At 43.9% G+C, this 21,430-nt stretch overlaps 1 protein-coding gene across 1 annotated transcript in view; it reads right to left on the bottom strand.

Annotated features, from left to right (window-relative positions):
- Window positions 1-21,430, bottom strand: part of Ankfn1 (ankyrin repeat and fibronectin type III domain containing 1) — a 148,688-nt gene that overhangs the window by 9,906 nt on the left and 117,352 nt on the right. Inside the window, exons 16-17 of the mRNA XM_041665598.1 lie at window positions 13,254-13,420; window positions 5,797-6,010 (exon numbers count right to left, since the gene is read on the bottom strand). Coding sequence (XP_041521532.1) covers window positions 5,797-6,010; window positions 13,254-13,420 — 381 coding nt within the window. The remainder of the gene's footprint in view (window positions 1-5,796; window positions 6,011-13,253; window positions 13,421-21,430) is intronic.

Genomic DNA, 21,430 nt, shown 5'->3' with positions numbered 1-21,430 from the left:
CCCCACAGATACCCTTCCTATCAGGTATTTTAGTACGACTCATAATAGTAGCAACATTACAGTTCTGGAGTAGCAAGGAAATAATTTTATGGTTGGGGGTCCCCACAACATGAGGAACTGTATTAAAGGGCTGCAGCATTAGGAAGGTTGAGAGCCACTGCAGTAGACTGCGTCTTAGTAATCCTTATATTAGCCTCTTGCGTGGGAAGTACATTGAGTTGGAGTGAAACTGGGATGCGTATTGAAATCTAGGGGCAGAAAGAGCAGTGAGATTGAGGGAGACTGATTGTTTCAGAAAAGCAGCTCCTTTGAAAGCATCCTGAAAAGACCTAATTTATCAGGTCTGCCTTAAGACTTCATGAAGACAACCACTCACACCATTTCTTTATCTTCAGTGATACTTAAACCACGACTCTACCCACATATAGCAGAAAGAACAATCGACAAAGAAGAGACCAACATTGGCTGGACGCTTGCCTTGTTTCTTACTGCGTATGTAATTTTGAGCAATTTACTTAGCTTGTTTGAACCTTGTCTGTAGCATGGAGGTTGTTAGGTTGCTTATCTTCCACAGGTGTTACATAGATTAAAAAGATGTGTTAAACATATTTAAAGTGCTATATAGACAGAAAGTATCAATATTATCGAGGTATGTAGAATATTAATTAAGATTGTACATGAGTATTAAAATGTACTTCAAGATTTGCCTATGAGAATTCTTCTGGCGACCAGGAGTGCTTTTCTGCATGGTGCTTGGCACTGCTTTACCTAACTATTAAATACCGTATTAGCAAACAATCTAACTTACTGTGTGGCTTCTACAGCATGGGAGGTAAGGAGGTAAATGAAGAGAAGATTTAGTTAGTAATTGTAGTAGCCTAGGAAGGAGGTGTAGAGAGCCAGAGAATGGAGTGTTAAGTATATGGGAAATGCTATTCTAGTAGAATTGGATCTTAATATTTGACTGGCATAACAGTTGGGTTATTTACTAGAAGACTTAGTGGAACTTCTTGCTTGGGGTGGTATAGCCCTCCCAGGATAGGCTGGGAGAGTCTTCAGGATGCATCCAGGGCACCCAGGAGAGTTTCCAAGGACTTAGGCCACTACAACTTCCTCTCTTCTTGGAAAAGAATGCCGAGTGCAGCTTCCCTCCCTAGATCCTGGCCATATGCTCCATTAATCATGGTAGGCGCTTTGCCCAGCTTGAATTAGCCAAGCTGGTCGTGCTCCCCACTTTCCCTCGGAGGGCAGTGGGCAGGCCAGCACTGGTAGGAGCTGCACTTTCTCTCTGCTTGACCTGGAGCTGCTGGATGAAAGTTTGCCTATACTATTAGCGCTGGCTTAGGAAGCTTGGTTTTCTTGCCATTGTGATGGGTGTTGCGACTCCTGGTCTCTGGGTCAGGCCAGCAACAGCACAGTGAAGCTGCTGTGGGTCTTAGCGTTATGGGGGAGATGACATTTCTGGAAAGAATAGTTGAATAAAGTTATTGCTTTTTTTTTTAAAAGGTGGGAGGTAGTGGTGTTAATGGCAATACAGAAATAAAGGAACATTAGATCATATTTCCCTAAAATCTATATCTACTTGGAATATATCACAATCCATATATAAGCATATATGCCTTACTGGATCTATTTCCATGTGTTTAATAAAATTTAAAATAATTTTAAGTGAAAAATATGTATTGATACATCAAGCCTTAGGTAGTTTAGCTCATTTTTTGATTTCCCAAGAGAAATAATACTTCAAGATTCCTATTGAATTTCTGGACTATTTGGTTGATGCCTTACTGTTCCTGACCTCTTTTGGGGAAAGGTTGTCAGGAAGTTCTATATTTGGAAGATTGGGATGCTCTGAAGAAAACAACACCCGGCCTTCCCTCTTGCCTCACCCATGGGTCACCAGGAAAAGCATCAGTGTTGAGAGGGAACGGGATGTTGCTTCCTGAGACACTGTGCCCTCGGAAAGGAGGGGAGACAAATGCCCATCTGACGGACCAAATCTCCCTACCCCCTGCCTTGGACTGCCTTTTCTGGGAGCCAGCTTTCCCCCTTGGGTCCTTGGGAGATGCTTAACTTTAATGGACTCAGAGGAGTTCTTTCTGTTTCAAAAAACCGCAGAGAATTGGGAAATTAGAGTTCTATTCCCTCTTCTCATGCTAAACAGATTTGCACAAACACATCCCACATACTCAACAGCTCTAGGACAGAATCTTGGGCTGGCACCAGGAGGAAAATTTGTGATCGGCTCTATATTTCCAGCAGTCGCCTTAGAAGTTGAGTAAGCTCTTCCCACATAGAAAGGAACTGTGCTGTGAACTTAGCTCTGGGAGTAGCCCAGTGGGGGGGATGTTTGTCTAAATTGGATTTTTTCCCCATTCACAAGTGATTTCCAAACAACTCAAAGTGGTTACACTTATGGAGAGGACAGGGTTTACAGGGACAGATCCCACTGCACTCAAGTGCTTCTGCCTTTGTGAGAGACAGGGTGCCATTTCTTCCTCAGGCTCAGCAGTGAGTTCCTGTCCATAGGGTCTATTTGTCATTTTCTGCTTTCCATGTCTTTGTGTTTCACAGCCCAAGGAATTTTGGCGTCAGAGAAATAAATGGACCCAAGAGAGAATTATATTTTAAGAAACAGAATGATGATCACTCACATTTTAAGTTAATAATAAAATCCGAATGCCATTGGGCAGCTCCTCCCAGCAGGGAGAGTGTGTGTAATCCATCCTTAGGCCAATGTGAGAGCCTGGCATTTCTAGGGCATAGAGGAGGCCACCCTCATGCAGTCTAGGAGGAGCCCACTTGGGACCCTGTGGCTTATGAGAAGATTAAACACTGGGGAAATTCTGTGAACAGAGAGAGCAGATGAGCTGCGAAGGTGGAAATAGAAGGGAAAGCTGTTTGTAGGATTATGTAAACAGTGGAAGGTTGGAGAGCATGCCTTTCTTGCTTTGAAAGTGACTTTCAACCTTCCACTTCTCTATTTGCTGCCTTTTTGTCTTCTCTTTCACGGCCAAGACTTTAGAGTGTGTCCTACTTCGTCACCTCCCGTTTATCCCTGATCTACTGATGTTCAACTTCTCTCTCTTCCTCCACAAACTGCTCTCATCAAGGTTACTGATGACTTTCTTGCTGGAAAAAGCAAACCAGTACAGTTGTTTTATTTAGCTTTGCTCCATCATTTGACATGCTTCTCTCTCTCTCTCTCTCTCTTTTTGGTTTGTGTGTGTGGTGTGTCTGATTGTTCTGTCTCTGGTTGTTCCTTCTTAATCTAAGATGTCTTGCTGATCCACATCATAGGGTACCTTCCACAGTGTTTCTTTTCCTGTTTTACATACACTCTCTAGGGAATCTCATGTATTTTTATCACTTCAGACATAATCTATGTATTATCAGTATCTTAAATCTGTGTTAGTATTTATTAGCCCAGTGATCTTTTCTGAGTGGCAGATATTGTACATCTTTACATTGTATTTTTTTCCCTGAATGTTATTTTTGTGGAAATATTAAAGCAATATTTATTTAATATGTCCAACTAGTCAAGCTTATTTTCCCTCTTATTTCTTTCCTTTTTTTTGTAAATAGCATTGTGAAACCTTGAAACGTCCAATCCAGAAAATTCAGTTTCTTCCTTGTTTATTAGCTTCCCAATCTCCCTGCTTTTCACACTTCCTCTGTTCATTTTTTTTATACAATAGTGCGATTTAATTTTAAGGGTAGCTCAGATCGTATTGATCCTTGCTTATGGTTTCTGGTGGCCTTCTGGTGTCACAATCCAGCCTTGATAGCAAGACCCACAGGACCCTGCCTGGTGTGGCTCCCTGTCCCTTTCTATTCTTCCTCTCACTTCCTGTGGCCCAGGTGCTTGGCTTTTCTTCCAACCTACCATAAGGCCCTTTGCTATTTTGCTGTTTAGAAAACTCTAACTCCAGAGTTTTGTCACGTCCTGTGGTGAGTTAAGATGTCACCTCCTCGAGCGGGTCTCTGCTGTTCGTCCTAGAATTCACCACCCCCCTGTGTGGCCTCGTCAGTAACTGTTGTGTGTTCTGCATTGAAGGTTTAGGGGTCTGCTATTCATTTCTTTATTTATATTTTCCTTGCCATTCCTTCTAGACTGAGTTACATAGGAGTAGAGACATTGCCTTTTCATTATCTTCTGGTTCCTCAAAACAGTGTCTGCCACATGGTAGGCAACAGTGTCTATTTTTTTTTCAAATGGATAAAAAGAACAAGCGGTTGGAACTCCTGACCATCAGCCAGGCCGGCTGCAGTGATGATGTACAACACAGGGTAGTCAGCTTCTTTTGCACACGAAGCTCTCTTTCCTCTCCCACTTATTTGCTTGCTCAGAACTGGCTTCTGTCACCTCCGGCTTTGGTCGTGTGGGTTAATGGCCCCAGTCTCCTCTGTACCCCATAGGCAGTTACAGTGCTCTTTCATGTCAGCATCTAAACCTCCCATTAGCCCAGCTTCTGGCAGAGATGCTAGTTGATTTGTATCCCCAAGGCCAGGGCAAATTAGTAAACAAACAAACAAGCAAACAACACAGCCTAGAAACTATTGAAGTAATTACTTTGCTGAATTAGTTGGTAAATCATAGACTTCTTTGGTAATAAAAGTTAGCTGCTTCTCAAGTTTACCACTTGCCAGGTTTTGACTTTTAGAGATTGAGATTTTAAAAACAGCGGCACATGCAGACCTGCTTGGAGAAAAGGCACACATCCCTATTAGTGGTTTGATGTTAAGACGATGACGTTAGATATGACATTTATATTTCCTATCCATTTCATGTGTCTGCAATAGTTTGTTTCTCTCACAAATGATTCTGTAAGGTGTGGGCATCACTATTCTAATTTCACATATACAGAAACTAACACTGAGATGTACTAATCTGTTCAAGCACATGCAGCTCGTAAAACAAAATTGGAATTTGAATACAGGGCTTTGGTTTCTAAGCTCAGGCTCTTTCTGCTGCACCATGCTGCCCCCTATGGGACAAGCCTATAAACCAGAACTGTTCACTAAAAGTAATATTATGGAGATTATAATATTGAAGTGGTTTTAAGATGTAGAATTAATAACGGCGCTTTGGACGGCCACTGTTTTTATTGACTAGAAAAATGACACTAGATTTAACCTGCTCCAAGGAAGAGGATTATATAGTATTGCTTATATTTATGTCCTTTTAATCTGCCTATAAGCACAAAGATACTTTGTAGAAATCTGTGTTATCCCAATATGGTATATGCTAATAGTATTGGCCACATAATCACAGTCTTAATTCCTAAGGCGCTCTGTGTGGCATTTCTTTCAGCTTGTTTCTTTGACCATCATGCCCATGACTATCTGACTTGACTTTAGTTTCAGGATTCTAGTTAGTTTATCCAAGATTTTTCTCTTCCTCCCGTTCCACTCAAGAACATGATATGTGTGTGGGGGTGTACCCTCAACTCTTGCCTCATATGGAACCAGAGGCTGGGCTGTTTTCCTTACCTGAAACTGCTGCAGTTCCCCTTCGAAATTTCTGGACTTCCATTCTTGCTCTGTGCCCTTCCATATCTTGGGTGTATGGACCAGCACTGATCTGATATTCCCTACCCCCAACTAAAGCAATCTCATGTTATTGCCCTAGTCCCCTACCCATCTGTGGTTCTGCTTTTATTTCTTTTATGCTTTCTGATGCCCCTGAACAACATCTTTACCACTTGCTAGAGCCAATGCATCCCCACAACGAGTATCATCAGTGAAGACAGGGCTGAGAATCTGGCGGCCAAGCCAAAGGGCTTTAGATCTTACCGCTCAATGCCTTTCTTCTGTGCGTCTCTGGGGATGGGGATGTTGATGGAAGACAGTCTATATGTGATGATGTAGAACTGATCTTCTTTAGATTCTGCTCATGGGAGGAGTCTAGCAGCTTAGTGATGGGCAAGCCAAAGACGGGTTGCTTGTATCTTGCGTACTGTAGGGCATCCATGATCCACCTCATTTCACGCCAGACTTCGTCTGTTTGCTTTGGAATAAAATGGTGAAAGACTTTAAAAGAAATACATTTTCAAGAGAGTCTAAGATGAACCATTTTCCATACTATTGGTTTCTACGGCATTGGTTTGAGCCTTACTCGCTTTGTAAACTACAGATGAATACCCAAGAGGCTGCTGTGATGACTGAGTAGGATGTCGGTCTGAGAGTCTCCACAACGCTGTAGAGTACTTTGCTCACACGCATAAAGCCCTATTTTCTCTCCCTGTGTAACGAAACACATAGTATCAGAGAGGTGATGTGATGCCAATGATCTATGAACTTCAGAATGCTTGTACCTGGGTCCTGGGAAAGATGTAACTTTATATACTAAACTTACTACCATTGTATATATAAAGCGAATGCTTGCAAAGTCTAATGCAGTTTTCAAAAGCTCTTGTTAAAAAATGTAAACACTCTCATGCCAACACATTCTAGATTAGCATCACTTTGATGTCAGGGTTACTGTAGTGGTTTTAGTGACATTTTCATTATAAAATACAATAGTAGTTGCTAGGGGTTTAAAAGTCCCTCATTTTTGTCTTTCACTGTAGATGACAGGTGCTCTTCAGATCACGATGGGCACTGGCCATGAGCTTCCTGGCTGTCCCACATCCCAGTAAGAGACCACAGACAACACAGGTTCTTGGGAACCTGAAGCTTGTGGTTGGCTTTACATCTGATTTCACTGGATACCTTGGCGAAGTGTTGATCTGTTTGTGTTCATTTCCCAGTTGTAAATTGAGGACATTTAACTATGCAATAGCTAAGGTAATGCCCAACTCTAATACTTTAGCATTCTTTTTGGAAAACACTCAGAAGTTGGTGCCACTACCTTTAGGTAGAAGGTGTTCATTGTAAGAATAATGGCATATTAAGTGTCCCTTACTGCAGAGGTTTTAAAGATTAGGTGTCACTCAGTGTTTATTTTCAAAATTTCTTCTTAGATCTTTACATTTAACCATATACTTAAAAAAGTATCAACAAGCCTACCACAGAATAGATTTTGGAGCTCTGGCATTCACTGTCGTGTTCACTGAGAGAGCAGGCTAACATGAGTGAGTGAGCAAAACTGTGTGTTTGGGGGTCATTTCCCCTTGCCTTCTAGCTCCCTGTGGCCCTTGGATTGGCCTTAGCAGAGTATGCAGGGCTGGCCTTGAAAGCAGGAGATGGAGGCCCAGGGTTTGTTCACTCCCTTAGCCGGGCAAGAAGTTCCACAGCAGCCAGGCCCAGGCAGGGGCTCTAAGTCACGATAAGGGGAGAGATGAGAGGAAACTGGGAAGTTCATGAGGTAGTGCCAAGTCGGGACTCTCAGGTGAGATACACATGTATTTTCCTGATGAAACACAGTTACTTTCTCAGCTGGCTTTTATTGGCCATTCATTTTCAGTGTACAGTGGTCTCAAAGATATTTCAGAGGGACCACATGATTGTGGATAACTTTTTTAGAGCGCTTGTCAAGGACAGGAACTGTGTTTTTGTATTTTTCTTCAAGTAGCTGCTCAGGGGATGCTAGTAGAGTGGACGAAGGGATGGGGTGGTTACACAGCCCTACTCTTGGGTTTTTGGAAGGATTTAGGGCATGTGGGTAAGTGTACTCTGCAAATCAGTCAATAGCATAACGTTTTTAGTTATATGATGCCAATCTGGAGTATTTCAGTGGGCGGAACGTAAATTCCTAAAAGATTCCCCAACTCCTACTCCTCGGCACCTGTGATTATTACCTTACATGATAAAAAAGGGAGGATTGCCTCCCATGGCAAAGCTGAGGTTGTTAAGGATTGTGAAGGGAGGGTTCGCCCTGCATCGTCTGTGGGAGCCCCAAGTTCTGCGACAAATGTCCTCTTAAGGACTTGCTCGCAAAGGAAGACTTGGCAGAAGGGAAGAGGCAGCCACAAAAGTAGAGATGGACGAGAGCTAAGGAATGTGCACACCCCCCACCCGAATCTGGGGGAGGCAAAGAGTGGACTCTTCCCTGGAGTCGCTGAGGAGTGAAACTCTCCCCATGGGAATTTCGAACTTCCGCTCTCCAACACCTAGAATAGGGTGCTGGCACTCTAAGCCACCCACTTGGTGGTAACTTTTAAACTGGTGTGAGTTTTTCATGGCAAGCCACTTGTTCTTCTTAGATAAAGGTGTTCCACTCTATGCTAAGCATGGATAGAGCAGAATGAAGCAGTGCTTGCTTAGTTCTTCTCGGTAGTGAGGTGGAGAGGGCCCAACTGGAGAAAACTAACCGTGCCCTTGGTTCAGGGAGGCCTGCGGCTTGAGTTTAATGAAACCTCGCTAAGTAGCCCCCAAAGAAGCCCAATTTCCACTTATTTCACCCTTCTACTGTTGATCTAAAAGCAACTGACAACATAATCCCCCTGATTTTAAGGTCCAAATTCAGCTTCTGAAGACTTGCTGACATGCTTTTCAAACGGGCGGCTGTGAACCGCCCGCGTCTGTTGATTAAAGGTTCTGCATCCATTTCTCACCCTGCTCTTTACAAACTTCGGTTTTCATCCTATAAATTACACCCTTGCTCTGTGCCCAGGCAAGATAATATTTTTATTAAAATGTAAAGGTGATTGGCTTTCTCACAGCGCAGCCACAAGGTGCTCGAGGGGATGATGGATTGGCTATATTTAATGAGCTGTGTTTCTATTACGGCTTAGGCACATTTGAAGCATTACAGTATATAAATTATGGCCTAATTGCCCTTTTGGCTTTAACAGCTTAAAGTATGCTAAGCCTTAGGTCTTCATGCTTTGACTTTTCTTCGTTCTCTCTCTCTCTCTCCTCTCTCTCTCCTTTCTTCACACACTTTGCCATTTCTACCGCATGCACTGTCTATAAAGCCTGTATACCTTATCTGTGAGTTTTCTGTGCCTCCCCTAGCCCAGGCCTTCCCGTTTTGGCTACACTCCTTGACTTCTTTTCCTAGCTGTATTTACACAGACTCCCCTGCTCTTTACAATGTTTGGTTTGTGTAGTAACGCTGTCTTAGATGTAGATGGTTCTGGTTCCGGTGTGGGGTGGGCTGCGCTGTGAACACCAATGGGTGAGTGGCTGCAGCTCGCTGTCAAGTTTGGGGTGGGGGTCTAAGCAGTCAACACAGGTAAGGGGAGCTAGGACACTGAGTTGTCTGTTGTGAGGTTGCTCATATCAAGGGTAGCATGCCGAAGGCTGTGGATCCAGGTAGATGGTCTGGAATTACCCTACTCTAGAAGTTAATTTTTAACATGTTGGCATATCCAAGTCTGTGTGCTTATAGGAGTCCGGAGCAGGCAAGAACTTTGAAAAATTCTTGGCCTGGCCTGCCATTATTCAGACCACTTAAAGATGTGATCAGAAGGAACAAGAAAAGAGACAGTTGAACTCAAAGCTAAGTGAGAAAGAAGCATAGAGCCAGGAATTCTGGGAGGGTTCAAGACTGCCACAGACTAAAGAAAGGTAGTGTCCTCATTGGACGAATGCAATTTAGGGATGCTGAAGCTGAAAAAGGCAGGAGATACAACCCAAGGCATGGTTAGTAAAGTGTTTAAGATGTTTCTGGTTGTAGGTCCTAAAACTGTTAGAGGTGACTAGGGCCTGAGACTTCCTCTAGTTCAATCCTACCATTGCAGATAAGAGAAACGAGCCCTCCCTCCAACCTCCAGATCAAACAGAATGCTGTATGCTTCAGAACTAAGAGACATGCCTCTTGACTTCTGGCCTATTATTACTAAACAGCGCCTCTCTATGTGAGCCAGACTGGCCTTGAACTTCTTGTGTACCCCAGGCTAGTCTTGAACTCTGTGTCCTCCTGTCTCAGCCTCTCTAGTTCTGGTTTACATGTCTGCACTAACAAGCCTGGCTTCATTATGGCACTGGACTCGAGCACCTGTTGTGCAAGCACAAAGACCTGAGCTTGGATCCCAGGTCCCACATAAAGAGCTGGGTGTGGCCGTGTGCACTCTCTGACAACTTCAGTGCCGAGCAGGGCTCGGAGGGAGGGGTTTTCAGAAACACAAAGATTGGTGGGATTTTCCGGCTGCTAGCCTTGCTGAAAAATGGCTAGCTCCATGTTCTGTGAGAGACCCTGTCTCAGAGGGACGAGCAAAGCACTCGACATCTCCCGAGCCTTCTGACTTCTGTGTATACACAGGTATGCACGCCTACATACTCCTGTGCACATATTACATACACACACACACACAGAGAGAGAGAGAGAGAGAATGAGAGAGAGTCTTTCTTATCTTGTACCCTTCTTTTTCCTGCTCTTTTTCCATCATCAGCATCTGTTCTCTACTGGAAATGAAATAAATGAGGTAAATGTTTTAAAATTCTAAATCTCAGGTGGAGAGATTGAGCAACTTCCTGAAAAGCTACTTCTTTGGTCTGAGAATCGCCTTCATTTATAAATGAGGAAAATAGGGTAATTCTACTGCTTAGTAATGTTTCTTTTCTAAATACTACCAAATCTTCATTCCTCTCATTTTTATATTTCAAAGGACTTTTACTTCTAGCTTTTTATTGTTTATTTTTGAAGACTTGGTCTCCTCTAGCTCTGACCTTGAACTCACTATGTAGCTAAGGATGACCTTGAACTATGGATCCCCCCTAAGTCTACTTCCTAAGGACTGGAATTACAGGCATGCCTTGCCTTGCTTGGCCCTGTACTACTTTTCTTTTCTTTTCTTTTTTTATTTAAATTTATTTATTTATTAAGGATTTCTGCTTCGTCCCCACAACCGCTTCCCATTTCCCTCCCTCTCCCCCGATCAAGTCCCCCTCCCTCATCTGCTCGAAGAGCAATCAGGGGTTCCCTGACCTGTGGGAAGCCCAAGGACTGCCCACCTCTATCCAGGTCTCGTAAGGTGAGCATCCAAACTGCCTAGGCTCCCACAAAGCCAGTACGTGCAGTAGGATCAAAAACCCACTGCAATTGTTCTTGAATTCTCAGTATTCCTCATTGTCCGCTATGTTCAGCTAGTCCGGATTTATCCCATGCTTTACTACTTTTCTTAATGAATGAATATACAATTTATTGTGTAGTTAGTATGTATGACTATTATTATCAACCCCCCCTTTTGAAGACAGAGTCTTGCTATGTAGCCCTGGGTAGCTTAGAATTCTCTCTGTAGACCAAACTGGCCTTGATTTTACAGAGATTATTCTGCTTCTGTCTCCTGGGATTGAAGGTGTAGAATTCCATGCTCATCTTATCATGACTATCTTTTCACAAATGATTAGGAAGTGGGGAGTGTGTGTGTCTGTGCACACATGTGTTTGTGTTTATGGGTGTGTGTGCAGAGGTCAGGGGACAACCTTCAGGGTGCCTCAGGAACTCAGTCTACTCTGTTTTTCAACACAGGGGTCTCTCATTGTTTCAGAGCTCACCAGGAAGCCTCGGCTGGTCATTGAGCACCAGAGGTCTTCCTGTCCATGCCTTCCCAGCATTGGGGTTACAAGAGTGTGTCTTATGCATGCCCTGGCTTTCTTATGTGGGTTCCCAGGGCCTCATTCTCTCAGGTAAGCACTTTACACCAGCCTAGGGGACTTATTTTTCAAGCCTCAAGCTCACAGTGTTTCCTTCTATTGAGTTCCTTTTACTCTTGTTTGGATAGTTGCTGGAGCTTCTGGTCTAATCTGGTTCCTTACCTTTAGTTCTTTCCTTCAATTCCAGAGAGACAGCCAACTATTTAACGAGTAGGGCCAAGCAGAGGGCATTCTTACAGTGAACAGCCAGTATGGCATGGCTTCCTTGCTCCAATACGTCCCATAGAACTATGAGAAGCTTGCTCTTTCTCCAAAGCTGAGGCTTAGGTACAAAATTAAGTGCGAATTCCTCACTGTGGCCTTTGGTATGGTTCTCTGATCTGTTCTTATTGGTGTTTTTCATTCTCATCCCATTTGTCAGTCTGGTCCAGTCACCCAACATTCAGCTCATGCCTCAACCAACCTTGACACCGTTTTATTTTCCAAAGCCCATTTTCCTGCCTGTCTGCCCTGTCTACTTATTATGTTCTCTCTGGATGCAGAACGTTCATTCTGCTCCTGTGCTGTGCAGTCTAGCCTGTCCCACAGCCCCAGCTCAGATGCCATCGGGTCCTTTCATGGCATCTTTCCTACTGCTCACAAGTGAAAGTCAAGGCTTATTTCTTTGTGTTGACATAGAAACCCCTTTCTTTTCTGGTATTTCTCTTTTGCTACCTAACATACTTTAAGAATAATACTTAAGGCATTTCCTGTCTACCTTAATGAATTTTAAAAAGTTTAAGGTCACAGCTATTCCAACTTTGTATCTCTCATTAGAGTGCTTGATACCTGAATAGTTAATATCTCTAAAAAATGGAAGGAAGGCACATAATATTGATGTTTATCATGGAACCATTACTATTGAACTTACTTTGTGAGTTGGGTAGCTGATAGATAAGATTTGGATATGGCATTTAGAGACAATTTCAGGCTAGGTTCAATTTTCTAGACTGCTGGTTTGTGCCATCTTCATCAAGCTTGAAGTGTCACCACGGACAAGGAACGTAGTTTTCATATTCTCTCCCTCTCTCCCTCCCTCCCTCCTTCCCTCCTTCCCTTCCTCTCTCTAAATATCTCTCTCTCCCTCTCTGCCTTTCTTTCACACACACACACACACACACACACACACACACACACACACACACACACGCAAATACATACATTTTAAAGACACGATTTCACTTTGCCTCAAAAGCTGGTCTGGGACTCACTTTGTGCCGAGGCTAGCCTTGAACTTTAATCCTCCTCCTTTCTAGCCTTCCCAAATGCTGGCATCTCAGCTGTGCACCCTCACACCAGGCAAGGAATACATTTTCTCACCTCAGTAACCACACATTAAAGCAGTCCAGACCATGAATGATCTAGCTGGATCCGGGTTAGGACAAACTGGCAGACTGTCTTGTTTTCTTGTTCTCTGAGATACTGAGAACATTCTATGCTGGCTTTTTTTTTTTCCTTCTTGGAACCATCATTGCACTAGTGGGGCAGCACAGTATTTGGACCATTCTCTGCTGCTGACCACAGTGGTTGATACAGTCCTCCGGACTGCTGCGATTTACCTGCAATTCACTGTTAAGCCTTTGTCTGAAAACTCAGCGCTCCCCAACCCCACCTTCCGCCAGATCCACAGGCTGTTGGCATAGCATGTTCCCTTGTCGGCCTCTGGTAGCTGCTCTCTCACCCTGTGCTCCCTGCCTCTCCCGTCATTATCCCAGGAACAGCCGTGTTACCTGAATGAAGTCTAACACTTGCTGGTGTCTTTGTTTGGCAGCGGCAACCTCGCTGTCTGAGATCGCTTCCCTCAGGGACTGTTGGGTATTCAGGGCGTCAAGCTCCACAACAGCAGAAAGGCGGCAATACAGACTAATAAATTTCTCTCTGTAGCTGCAAAAATGAACTGGAAAAAGGACAAGCAAAATAAAACATGTTAAGATCTCGTATCAAAATAGAGAAATTCATACAGCAGAGAAAAACCAGTCAAATGGAAACATGATTTATTAACCCTATCAGTGGAAAATATTAAGCCATAAATAAATTATAAATGTGCTCTTAAGGGGCCAGTTGTCTGGCTTTAGTCAGACAGTATTCCCTTTTAGGTTTACCAACTCCTCGTAAGGTATGGGGAAGCGGGTTGGCTCAGGCTGCAGTTTGGATGGCCTTTTTCCTAAATTTGGGACCTTTTTTCATAAGCAGTCATGCGCCACGTAATGATGTATCAGTGATGTCTGCATATGCAGTGGTGGCCCAGTAAGACTATATCACCCAGTGACATCATAGCTGCCTACGTTTGTGTAAATATAGTATGTGAGGTTCACATAACAAAATGGTCTAATGATACAAGTTTCAGAAGCTCTCATATTGCTAAATAGTATACATTATTGTGTGTATGGCTGCACACACACACACACACGCACACAAACACACACACGTGTGCATTAACTGGGAAAATCACTTTAAAGGGAAAGCAAAAACAAGTAGCAGCTTGGCACCTAGATTTGATTTTAAGCATCTTGCTTACTCCTAAAAGATGTGAGACACGCTTTTCTTTGGTTGTCTTTTGCCTAACTAGACATTTTCCCCAGGACCTTTGGGCTCTGAGTCCTTTTCTGCCTGTTCCCCCTTTGCAACTTGGGAAGGATAGTGGGTTACGATTATTGGCCAGACCCTTTTTGTCTGTAGGTTTGGCCTTCTTTTCTCAAAACACAGTGGGACAGAGGCTATAGGAAAGAGTCTAAGCTGCATGCTCGTTTTTGTCTCTTTTCAGGAGAGGCACACGGCAGGTTTCTCTCTTCTCTGGTTCCGATGTGGTGAGAAAACATCCCAGTACAGAGCAGGGCTTTTCTGGTATCTTCCTGGTCCATCCTCAGATCTGGAGACTTTATTCTTGCCGTGTCTTCTTGGGTGAGACATTCTAATAATACTGTCCAGTTTACTACTTCTGATCCTCTTTGCTGTAGAACCTAGTCCCTACACCCAACCTTTTGGGGAAGCTAAATCACCCAGCTTCAGAATGGGGTGTCTGTTCACCTCTACCAGTTAGTGATGAAATCTTGCTCCTTAGCATAGGAGGGATTTCTGGGCATCTTACATCCTAATCTGCTGTCTGGCTTGTTACCCTCTTATGAGAAATGTTAGGCCAGTGGGAGGGTGGTCTGCACTGTCCTTGTTCACACGGAATGGGAAGAGACTAGAATGAGGGCTTCAGTTGTTCTTCTTTGTCCTGTTCTCACTCTGACTCCGCCTTACTCCAGCTGTGTCCGCCCACTTCCTCCAGCTTGCCCTATTCAGTAGGCACCTCTCTACCCTCAGGGCTGAACTTGATTTTTCTGTTACCAGTTCCTTCCTTCCTAGCCTTTCCGCACGCTTAGAGCATCCTCGCCTTGGTCAAAGAAGAGCTGGTTCCAGGTTCCTACTAGTAAAGGACAAGTTCTTATGCTTCTCCCACACAGTAGAATTCTCACATGACTCCCTCTTTAGAATAAAAACCCAAGCACCTTTCACCATACGGAGACACTGATGGCCTAGGGTTTGAGTGCAAATCTTTAGGAACATCTTTCATTGTACAGCTGGCTTTGTGCTAACTCGGCTTTGATCTAAGCCAACTTAACACATTCTCTTTTCTCCTTTCACGCTTTTATAATTGCCCTCCCCCATTCCTAGATACCTGTCTCGACCAGTCCTTTCCAGACTCCCTTTGGTATTGACAGGGTAGAAACAGCTCCTCAGTGAAGGTTCCACTGGCGTCTCCCTTCCAGGCAGATCTCATTTCTCCCCGGGTCCAGAGAGGATATGATTCCGAATGTCTACTAAGATCTTACCCTGCTCTGCTGTTGTGTATGTGTCTCAGCTGCTTTGGTGTTAGGATACTTTTTCTTTCTTTAAAACGCCAAACACCATAGCTTCATAACTAACACTGGTTGAGTGATGAAAGCGGACCCTGAAGATATCCTGTCCTAAGTGTGCTTCTGTTACTGTGTGCTGGGTTTTCCTACTTGGAAAGGTGTTTTTCAGTACTGTGATGTTGGTTACTGGCGGCTCCGAGGCAGGAGTCACTACTCCTTGTAGCTTACTTTTGACCCTTAGAGTTCTCCGTCTTTCTGCCCTTCAAGGAGGGACTACCTCCTGGTAGCACGTGACAGATTCCCCCCTTCGGCTGGAGAAAGAAGAGCCTCACAGCCTCCTTTCTCACATAAAGTTGGAAACAACAACAGTAGTCTTTTTTTTCCTCTTTCTAAAATATGAAAGAAAGTTAGCTGTGTAAAGAAAGCCAATGATCCCTTTGAGAGTAACAGTATCAGTCTCTGTGAATTCTCAAAGGCTGGCGTATCCCGTTTTCTCTCAAAGGCCAGGGTTTTCTCTTGCATTTTGTGGTAGGAGCTATGGATCAGTGGGTGGTCTCCCATACCCACACCATCCAAAGCCATCCGTGCCACGCACCACAAGTGAGTTACGAGAATGTTTCAGCTGTAACACTTTCCCTGCTCTAGCGGTTTCTATCCAGAGCCTTTAATGTCACTTTGACAAATGTCCCTTTAACGTAGTCTTTTTGTGGTTTAGCAATGATACATTTGGTAGCCATCCCCTAGGAAGGGAGGATAGACTGGAAGCTTCTAATTTTTTTAAAATGTGAGTCACATGCATTTTGCGAACAAACTGGTATCAGGCAATGATAATGGCATCATTGGGACTACATGCTTTGTGAGTAACACACAAACTGAAACCAACTCCCTGTGGCGGTGTTTCTCTTCTATTTTCCCTACTACAACATAGAGACAGACTAGAGTACAGCTGGCCGAGCACTCACAGCACAGCAGAGTAGAAGGTGCATGCACTAGTACCATGCAGGTCTGATTTTTGATTGCAGCTGCGCCTCTTATGACTAGTGTGCGTGATAGGGAGATGACCTTCAAAGACCTCAGACGTGTCCCCTAAAACAGGGCAAATGAGGGCTCCTAAAGAGGAACCAACACAGTGCGTATACAATACCCAACATGTATATGAGAAACACTGGAATCAGTTTGTTCTCACTCCCTTCTCCTACTCCTTAACTTCCCAGGAAGAATGAAACATGTAATAGTTCAAATGTTAGCGCCCTGGGATTAGAATATTCTAAGAATCCCCATCTCTTCAAACTCTGAGTCTGTCTGAGAATTGTGGCCTCTTTTGAGAGTCAAAGAATCAGCAAGATAACCTCCCAGGAGAAATTTAGTGCCACGAGGTTTTGCCAGAAAGCACCTTGGCCCAGAGTGCTGCACAGAGTCCTGGTAGGGATACGAGCTGACACTTGGAATACTGGAGTGGCCTCTTCAATTAGAAAAGATGGGGATCAGGAAGAAAGGTTGGTGCTGGCCCATTTCCTCCAAGCCTGGGGTCTGGATCTGATGAAGCTCGTTGCCTAGATACCCCACAGGTGTCTCAAAACTCATCATTTGTCAAACTGAACTCACTATCCTCCTCTCCCCCAACTTCTTCTTTTCCCCATATTTCCTGACTTGGTAGATGGCAATGCTGTCCACCTTAGACCCCACTTCAGACCCTCAGGCTCCTTCATCTTGCCCCTCAGGTGCCTCAAATCAATCACAACGTTTCATTGATTTTTAACTCCTGAATCCACGTTGCCTCTCCTTCTGCCTCTATACGCCCTCCCCCACCCGGTGCCAGCCCTGGTTCTAAAGTCTCATCATTGTTCACCCAGATCAGCAAAACAGTTTCTTAGTGGTTTTGCCCCCTCTAATCTCAGCCTCAGTACCTTAATTTCTGTAATCTGTCCTCCCAGAACTGCTGAGACCCAATAAGCCCATATCATTCCTTTTCTTAATACCTTTTCACCATCCATCATGCCCAAAGGATGTAGTCTCACCTCTTTGGAGCAACTGCCATGATTTGAACCGGCTAGTTTCCCTGGAGATGTTGAGTGTCCATCACACAACTAAGGGCAAGATCTAATCAACTTAGCCTTTGTTCATCCTGTCCCGTCTGTGTAAAATCATTTCTCTTTTTAGCTTCTGAATTTTGATTTATCCCAAAGAAGATTTGAGCGCCTTTCTATCTAACAGTGGGGCTTTCATTCTATTAGGATCATTGGTAGGAATGCCTCTATCTCCTCTAGGGTCTGGTGTTTAAGCTGTGCACTGTGAATGTCTGTAGACCCACCTAGCACAGTATCTGGCATCTAGTGGAAACTCAGCAAATGTGTGTTGAACGAAGAAGGGTATGTCCAATTTTTTAAAAAAAATTCTCCAGTATCCCTGTCCTTTTAGTCCAATTAGCACCAATTACAGAGCCAAGGAAATCAATAAAAATCAACCTTTCTCATTGTAGGCTTGCTGTTCATTGAGACTACCCACAGGGTCAGGGCAAGGTGACCTCTTCTGTGCAGGCTAGGCAGAGCCTCCAAAGGCCACGTCATTGGGTAGTGTGTCTAAGCTTATGACGTTGCTTTTCTTTTTCTTCTGGGAACACATTTCTTAAGGGCTTCCACACACAGGCTTTATGGCTTTCCAAGGGTCCTATTCTGCTTTTGCCTAAGGGATGATGGAGGGTTAGCTGGAAGGTGGGGAAAGAGGAGTGGTGGGTCTTTGGTGAAACTCCTCAACCCTGTTTGTCCAGAGCTCGGCAACATCTTCAAGTCAGTCTCCTTTGGCATCACAAACGGCTCCCTGAAACAATATCCTGCGGGTGGGACCTAGTGGTCCTTGCTCCTGGAGACAGGAGGCTAGTCTTCTTTATCATTTTGCCCTCTCCACATCTGTTTGGTGCTGGACTGGGCACAGATGCAGATTTCCGTTGCTGGTCAGCATGTTTTTTATGATTCACTTAAGGTCACTAGTGGGAACGTGGCAGGGTTTGCCAAATCTCACCTTCCATGAGGTAGAGGCTGATGACTTAGACAAGTCAAATTGAAATATAATGCGCTTCTTTATTATAATTTACATATTCCCATAATTCACACCTTTTCAAGTTTCGTTAGAATTCCCTTGTGTTTTTCCTAGTTTGGACTGAATTTCCAAAAACATTCTTTTCTTTCTCAGAAATGCTTAGGGTATCTCTACCATTTACTATGGAATGTCCTAGAGTAGATGGCCATAGTTAATTTTTTTTCTTAGCATCTTCCTCAGAGGGACATGGGTCCAATATAGCAAGGGTTAAGAGTTCCTATAGTAACTGTAATTAATTTTTTAGTGGGCTCTGTCTAGTGGAGGGAAAGAAGGTTTGCCTCTTGGAAAATGCTGATTGTTGAAGGATAAGGTGGAGTTTGCCATGATTCTTACTAAGTACATGTAATCTGTTAAAATTTATTTCTGGTACAACAAACATTGAACTGGAGAATGTATCAGTTACTACTTATTGGCAACACTTATCCATGGTCTTTAAAAAAAAAAAACACTAATAGAATTGGAAGTGTCAACAGAACCAAGCCCAACCAAGTGGACTTTTCTGGAAACTTACATGGCGGTCATTAATCAGTTAGATAGCTTATGATACAGCGATAAGGGAGGGCCAAAGGAGTACCAGAGTTTGTCTTACTTGAGCAAAAAAAAAAAAATATTTTAAAACCAGGATCTGTGAGGCACAGGCTTTGATCTATGGCCTGTTTTTCATAGATGAAGGCTGCATATATGGTCTCACAGTTGCTTTTCGCAATAAGGATAGGTAAGACAGATCAAAGAGGCAGACACAGTTGGATTCTACTATATTACTCTGCTGCCTGCATTTCTAAGTCTGTATTTATGTATTTATTTCTGGGTCCTAGGCAGAACCACTTAAGCTATGGATTTGTGGCGTCACTATTACCTGAGAACTTATTAGGAAATGCCCATTTTTTTCCCCAGCTCCTTTTCAGTCTGCTGACTCAGCATCACAGAGGCTAGACTCCAGGAATCCATATTTTAACAAGCTCTCCAGGTGATTCTTATGAACATTAAACCTCGAGGAACATTATTCTAGGGCATTGTATCCCTAAGTGTGTGTTTTGTGGATTTTTTTTTTTTGGATGCCATGCCAAAAATGTTTCCAGTTCTGGTCAGATGAAGTTGGAAAAATCTGGATTAAACAAAGTCAAGCTTTCTTTTTTAGAGTGGGGATGGGAAAGGGGTGAGAGTGGGTGAGTGGGTTGGGGGGAGGCTGTCTCTTGTAGAGCTTTCAACGCTATACTGCTTACAATTATCCACTGAGATGCTTTCCAAATGCATAGGATATCTAAGATCCCTGTCTGTGTTTGTATGCGTTGAAGGATCCGGCTTCTCCCACTGTGACCTCCTGTCTTATCTTTGCTGTCCTTGTTTAACTTGCACTATGGACACTGCTCTCTTCTCCACACCCACTATTCCTTGAAAGCCTCTCCACTTGCTCTTCCTGTTGCCTGGAAGAGTCAGGTCTCTGCTCAGAAGTAACTTCTTCACAGAGGCCTTCCCAGGTCACCCTACACAGAGTTGCAACCCCCGACACGACACTCTGGTTCCTTTCCATGGTTTGTTTTTCTTCTTAGCCCTTGTGTCTCTTACGTTTGTGTTCTGTGTCCGTTGGTTTATTATTTGTACCTGCTCCCCCCCCCCACCCCCATGTGCACTCTATGAGGACCTGCAGGCTTTTCGGGGCCTTTTAGAAATGCCTGGTGCATGGTATTATTTGTTGGTGGGTGACCTAGCGAACCATGAAAAGAAAATGCATGCCAGTAGGCTTCAACAGTTGCATCGTGGAGAGGAACCGAGAGCAACATGACAGAGGGTGGCTGGCCAAGAAGAGAGTGTGACATTCCCAGGATTGGTAGCACTCCTTCAAATGTTGGTGTCCCGCTGGGTCCTAGCAGGCATATACCATCACAAATGATCCCAAGTCATTGATTGTTTTACCAGTGTCGACACTGAGACATGGAGACACAAATTCACACACACACACACACCTGCAATCATCGTACACAGAACGAAATACTGGCTAGCTCCACAATAAAGTGTTCTCCATCTATCTTTTCTCTTTATTTGTCCTATGGGAATCATGTGTGTTTTCTTGGCGTTAGCAGCTACTGTAGACTCTGCTGAAGTTTCCCTGTTTAGATCTGGCTTGCTCTTTGCATTTCTGCTGCCAATGTGATATGTTCACTTTGATGTTGATTTAGTACCCTCAAATTCAATATTATCTAAAGCTAAAAGCACCCAAACTATGTTTTTGGTCTCTGATAGTTCTGATAAGGGCACTCGGGATGTTTCCTTTGCCCCGTTAGCATTAGCTGGCCCTTGATTCCACTCACTTTCTCATCCCTACGCTTTTCTCTTTAGACCACAAGCTCTCATTCTACCACTGGGCTCTTAAACTCAGCTCTGAAGGTTTTGGCCTTTGCTTTCCATCCACTCTCCACATCTCTCCTGACTCTGGCAAGTCAGCACGGTCCCTTCTCCCTGTCCAGCTGGCCGTCCTGTCCATTCTGCACAGTTCTCTGCTCTAATCAGACTGGGCCTCTTGTTCTTTCCCTGCCTTTTCCTGCTACATCATCATGTCTTCGCTAGTTCTTCTCACCATGACAAGAAAGCTTTCCTTTTTATATCTGTGTTTATTAACTTGCCCATGCTTAAACAATTGCATCAGATATGCCCTCCTGTATGAAGGTTTTCTGTGACTCTCTGGGAAAACTGGCTAGATGAAGCACCTCCTTGCTATCTTTCAGTTCTAGAATCCCTATGATGTCCGGCATGTTATGGCTTATTTGGTGATAATTTGCACTCCCAGTTTACTTCATGACACTAAGTCTCTCGAGTGTAGGGTGTGTGCTGTGCTTACCTCTCAGGCTCCACAGTGCCCCGCGAGCTGTTTATTGACTAGAAATCTATGCGGGTCCCAAACTGTATCTTACCCTATTAGTGCTGCGAGCTGCGCGCTAGTGGTGTCTTTGGCTAGGGAGTGAACTAAATGG

This window comes from Microtus oregoni, unplaced genomic scaffold, assembly GCF_018167655.1.
Source record: "Microtus oregoni isolate MIOR12 unplaced genomic scaffold, Mior012 000015F_ref0000493, whole genome shotgun sequence".
Classification (NCBI taxonomy): Eukaryota; Metazoa; Chordata; class Mammalia; order Rodentia; family Cricetidae; genus Microtus; species Microtus oregoni.
This window is presented reverse-complemented; position numbering and strand designations above follow the sequence as displayed.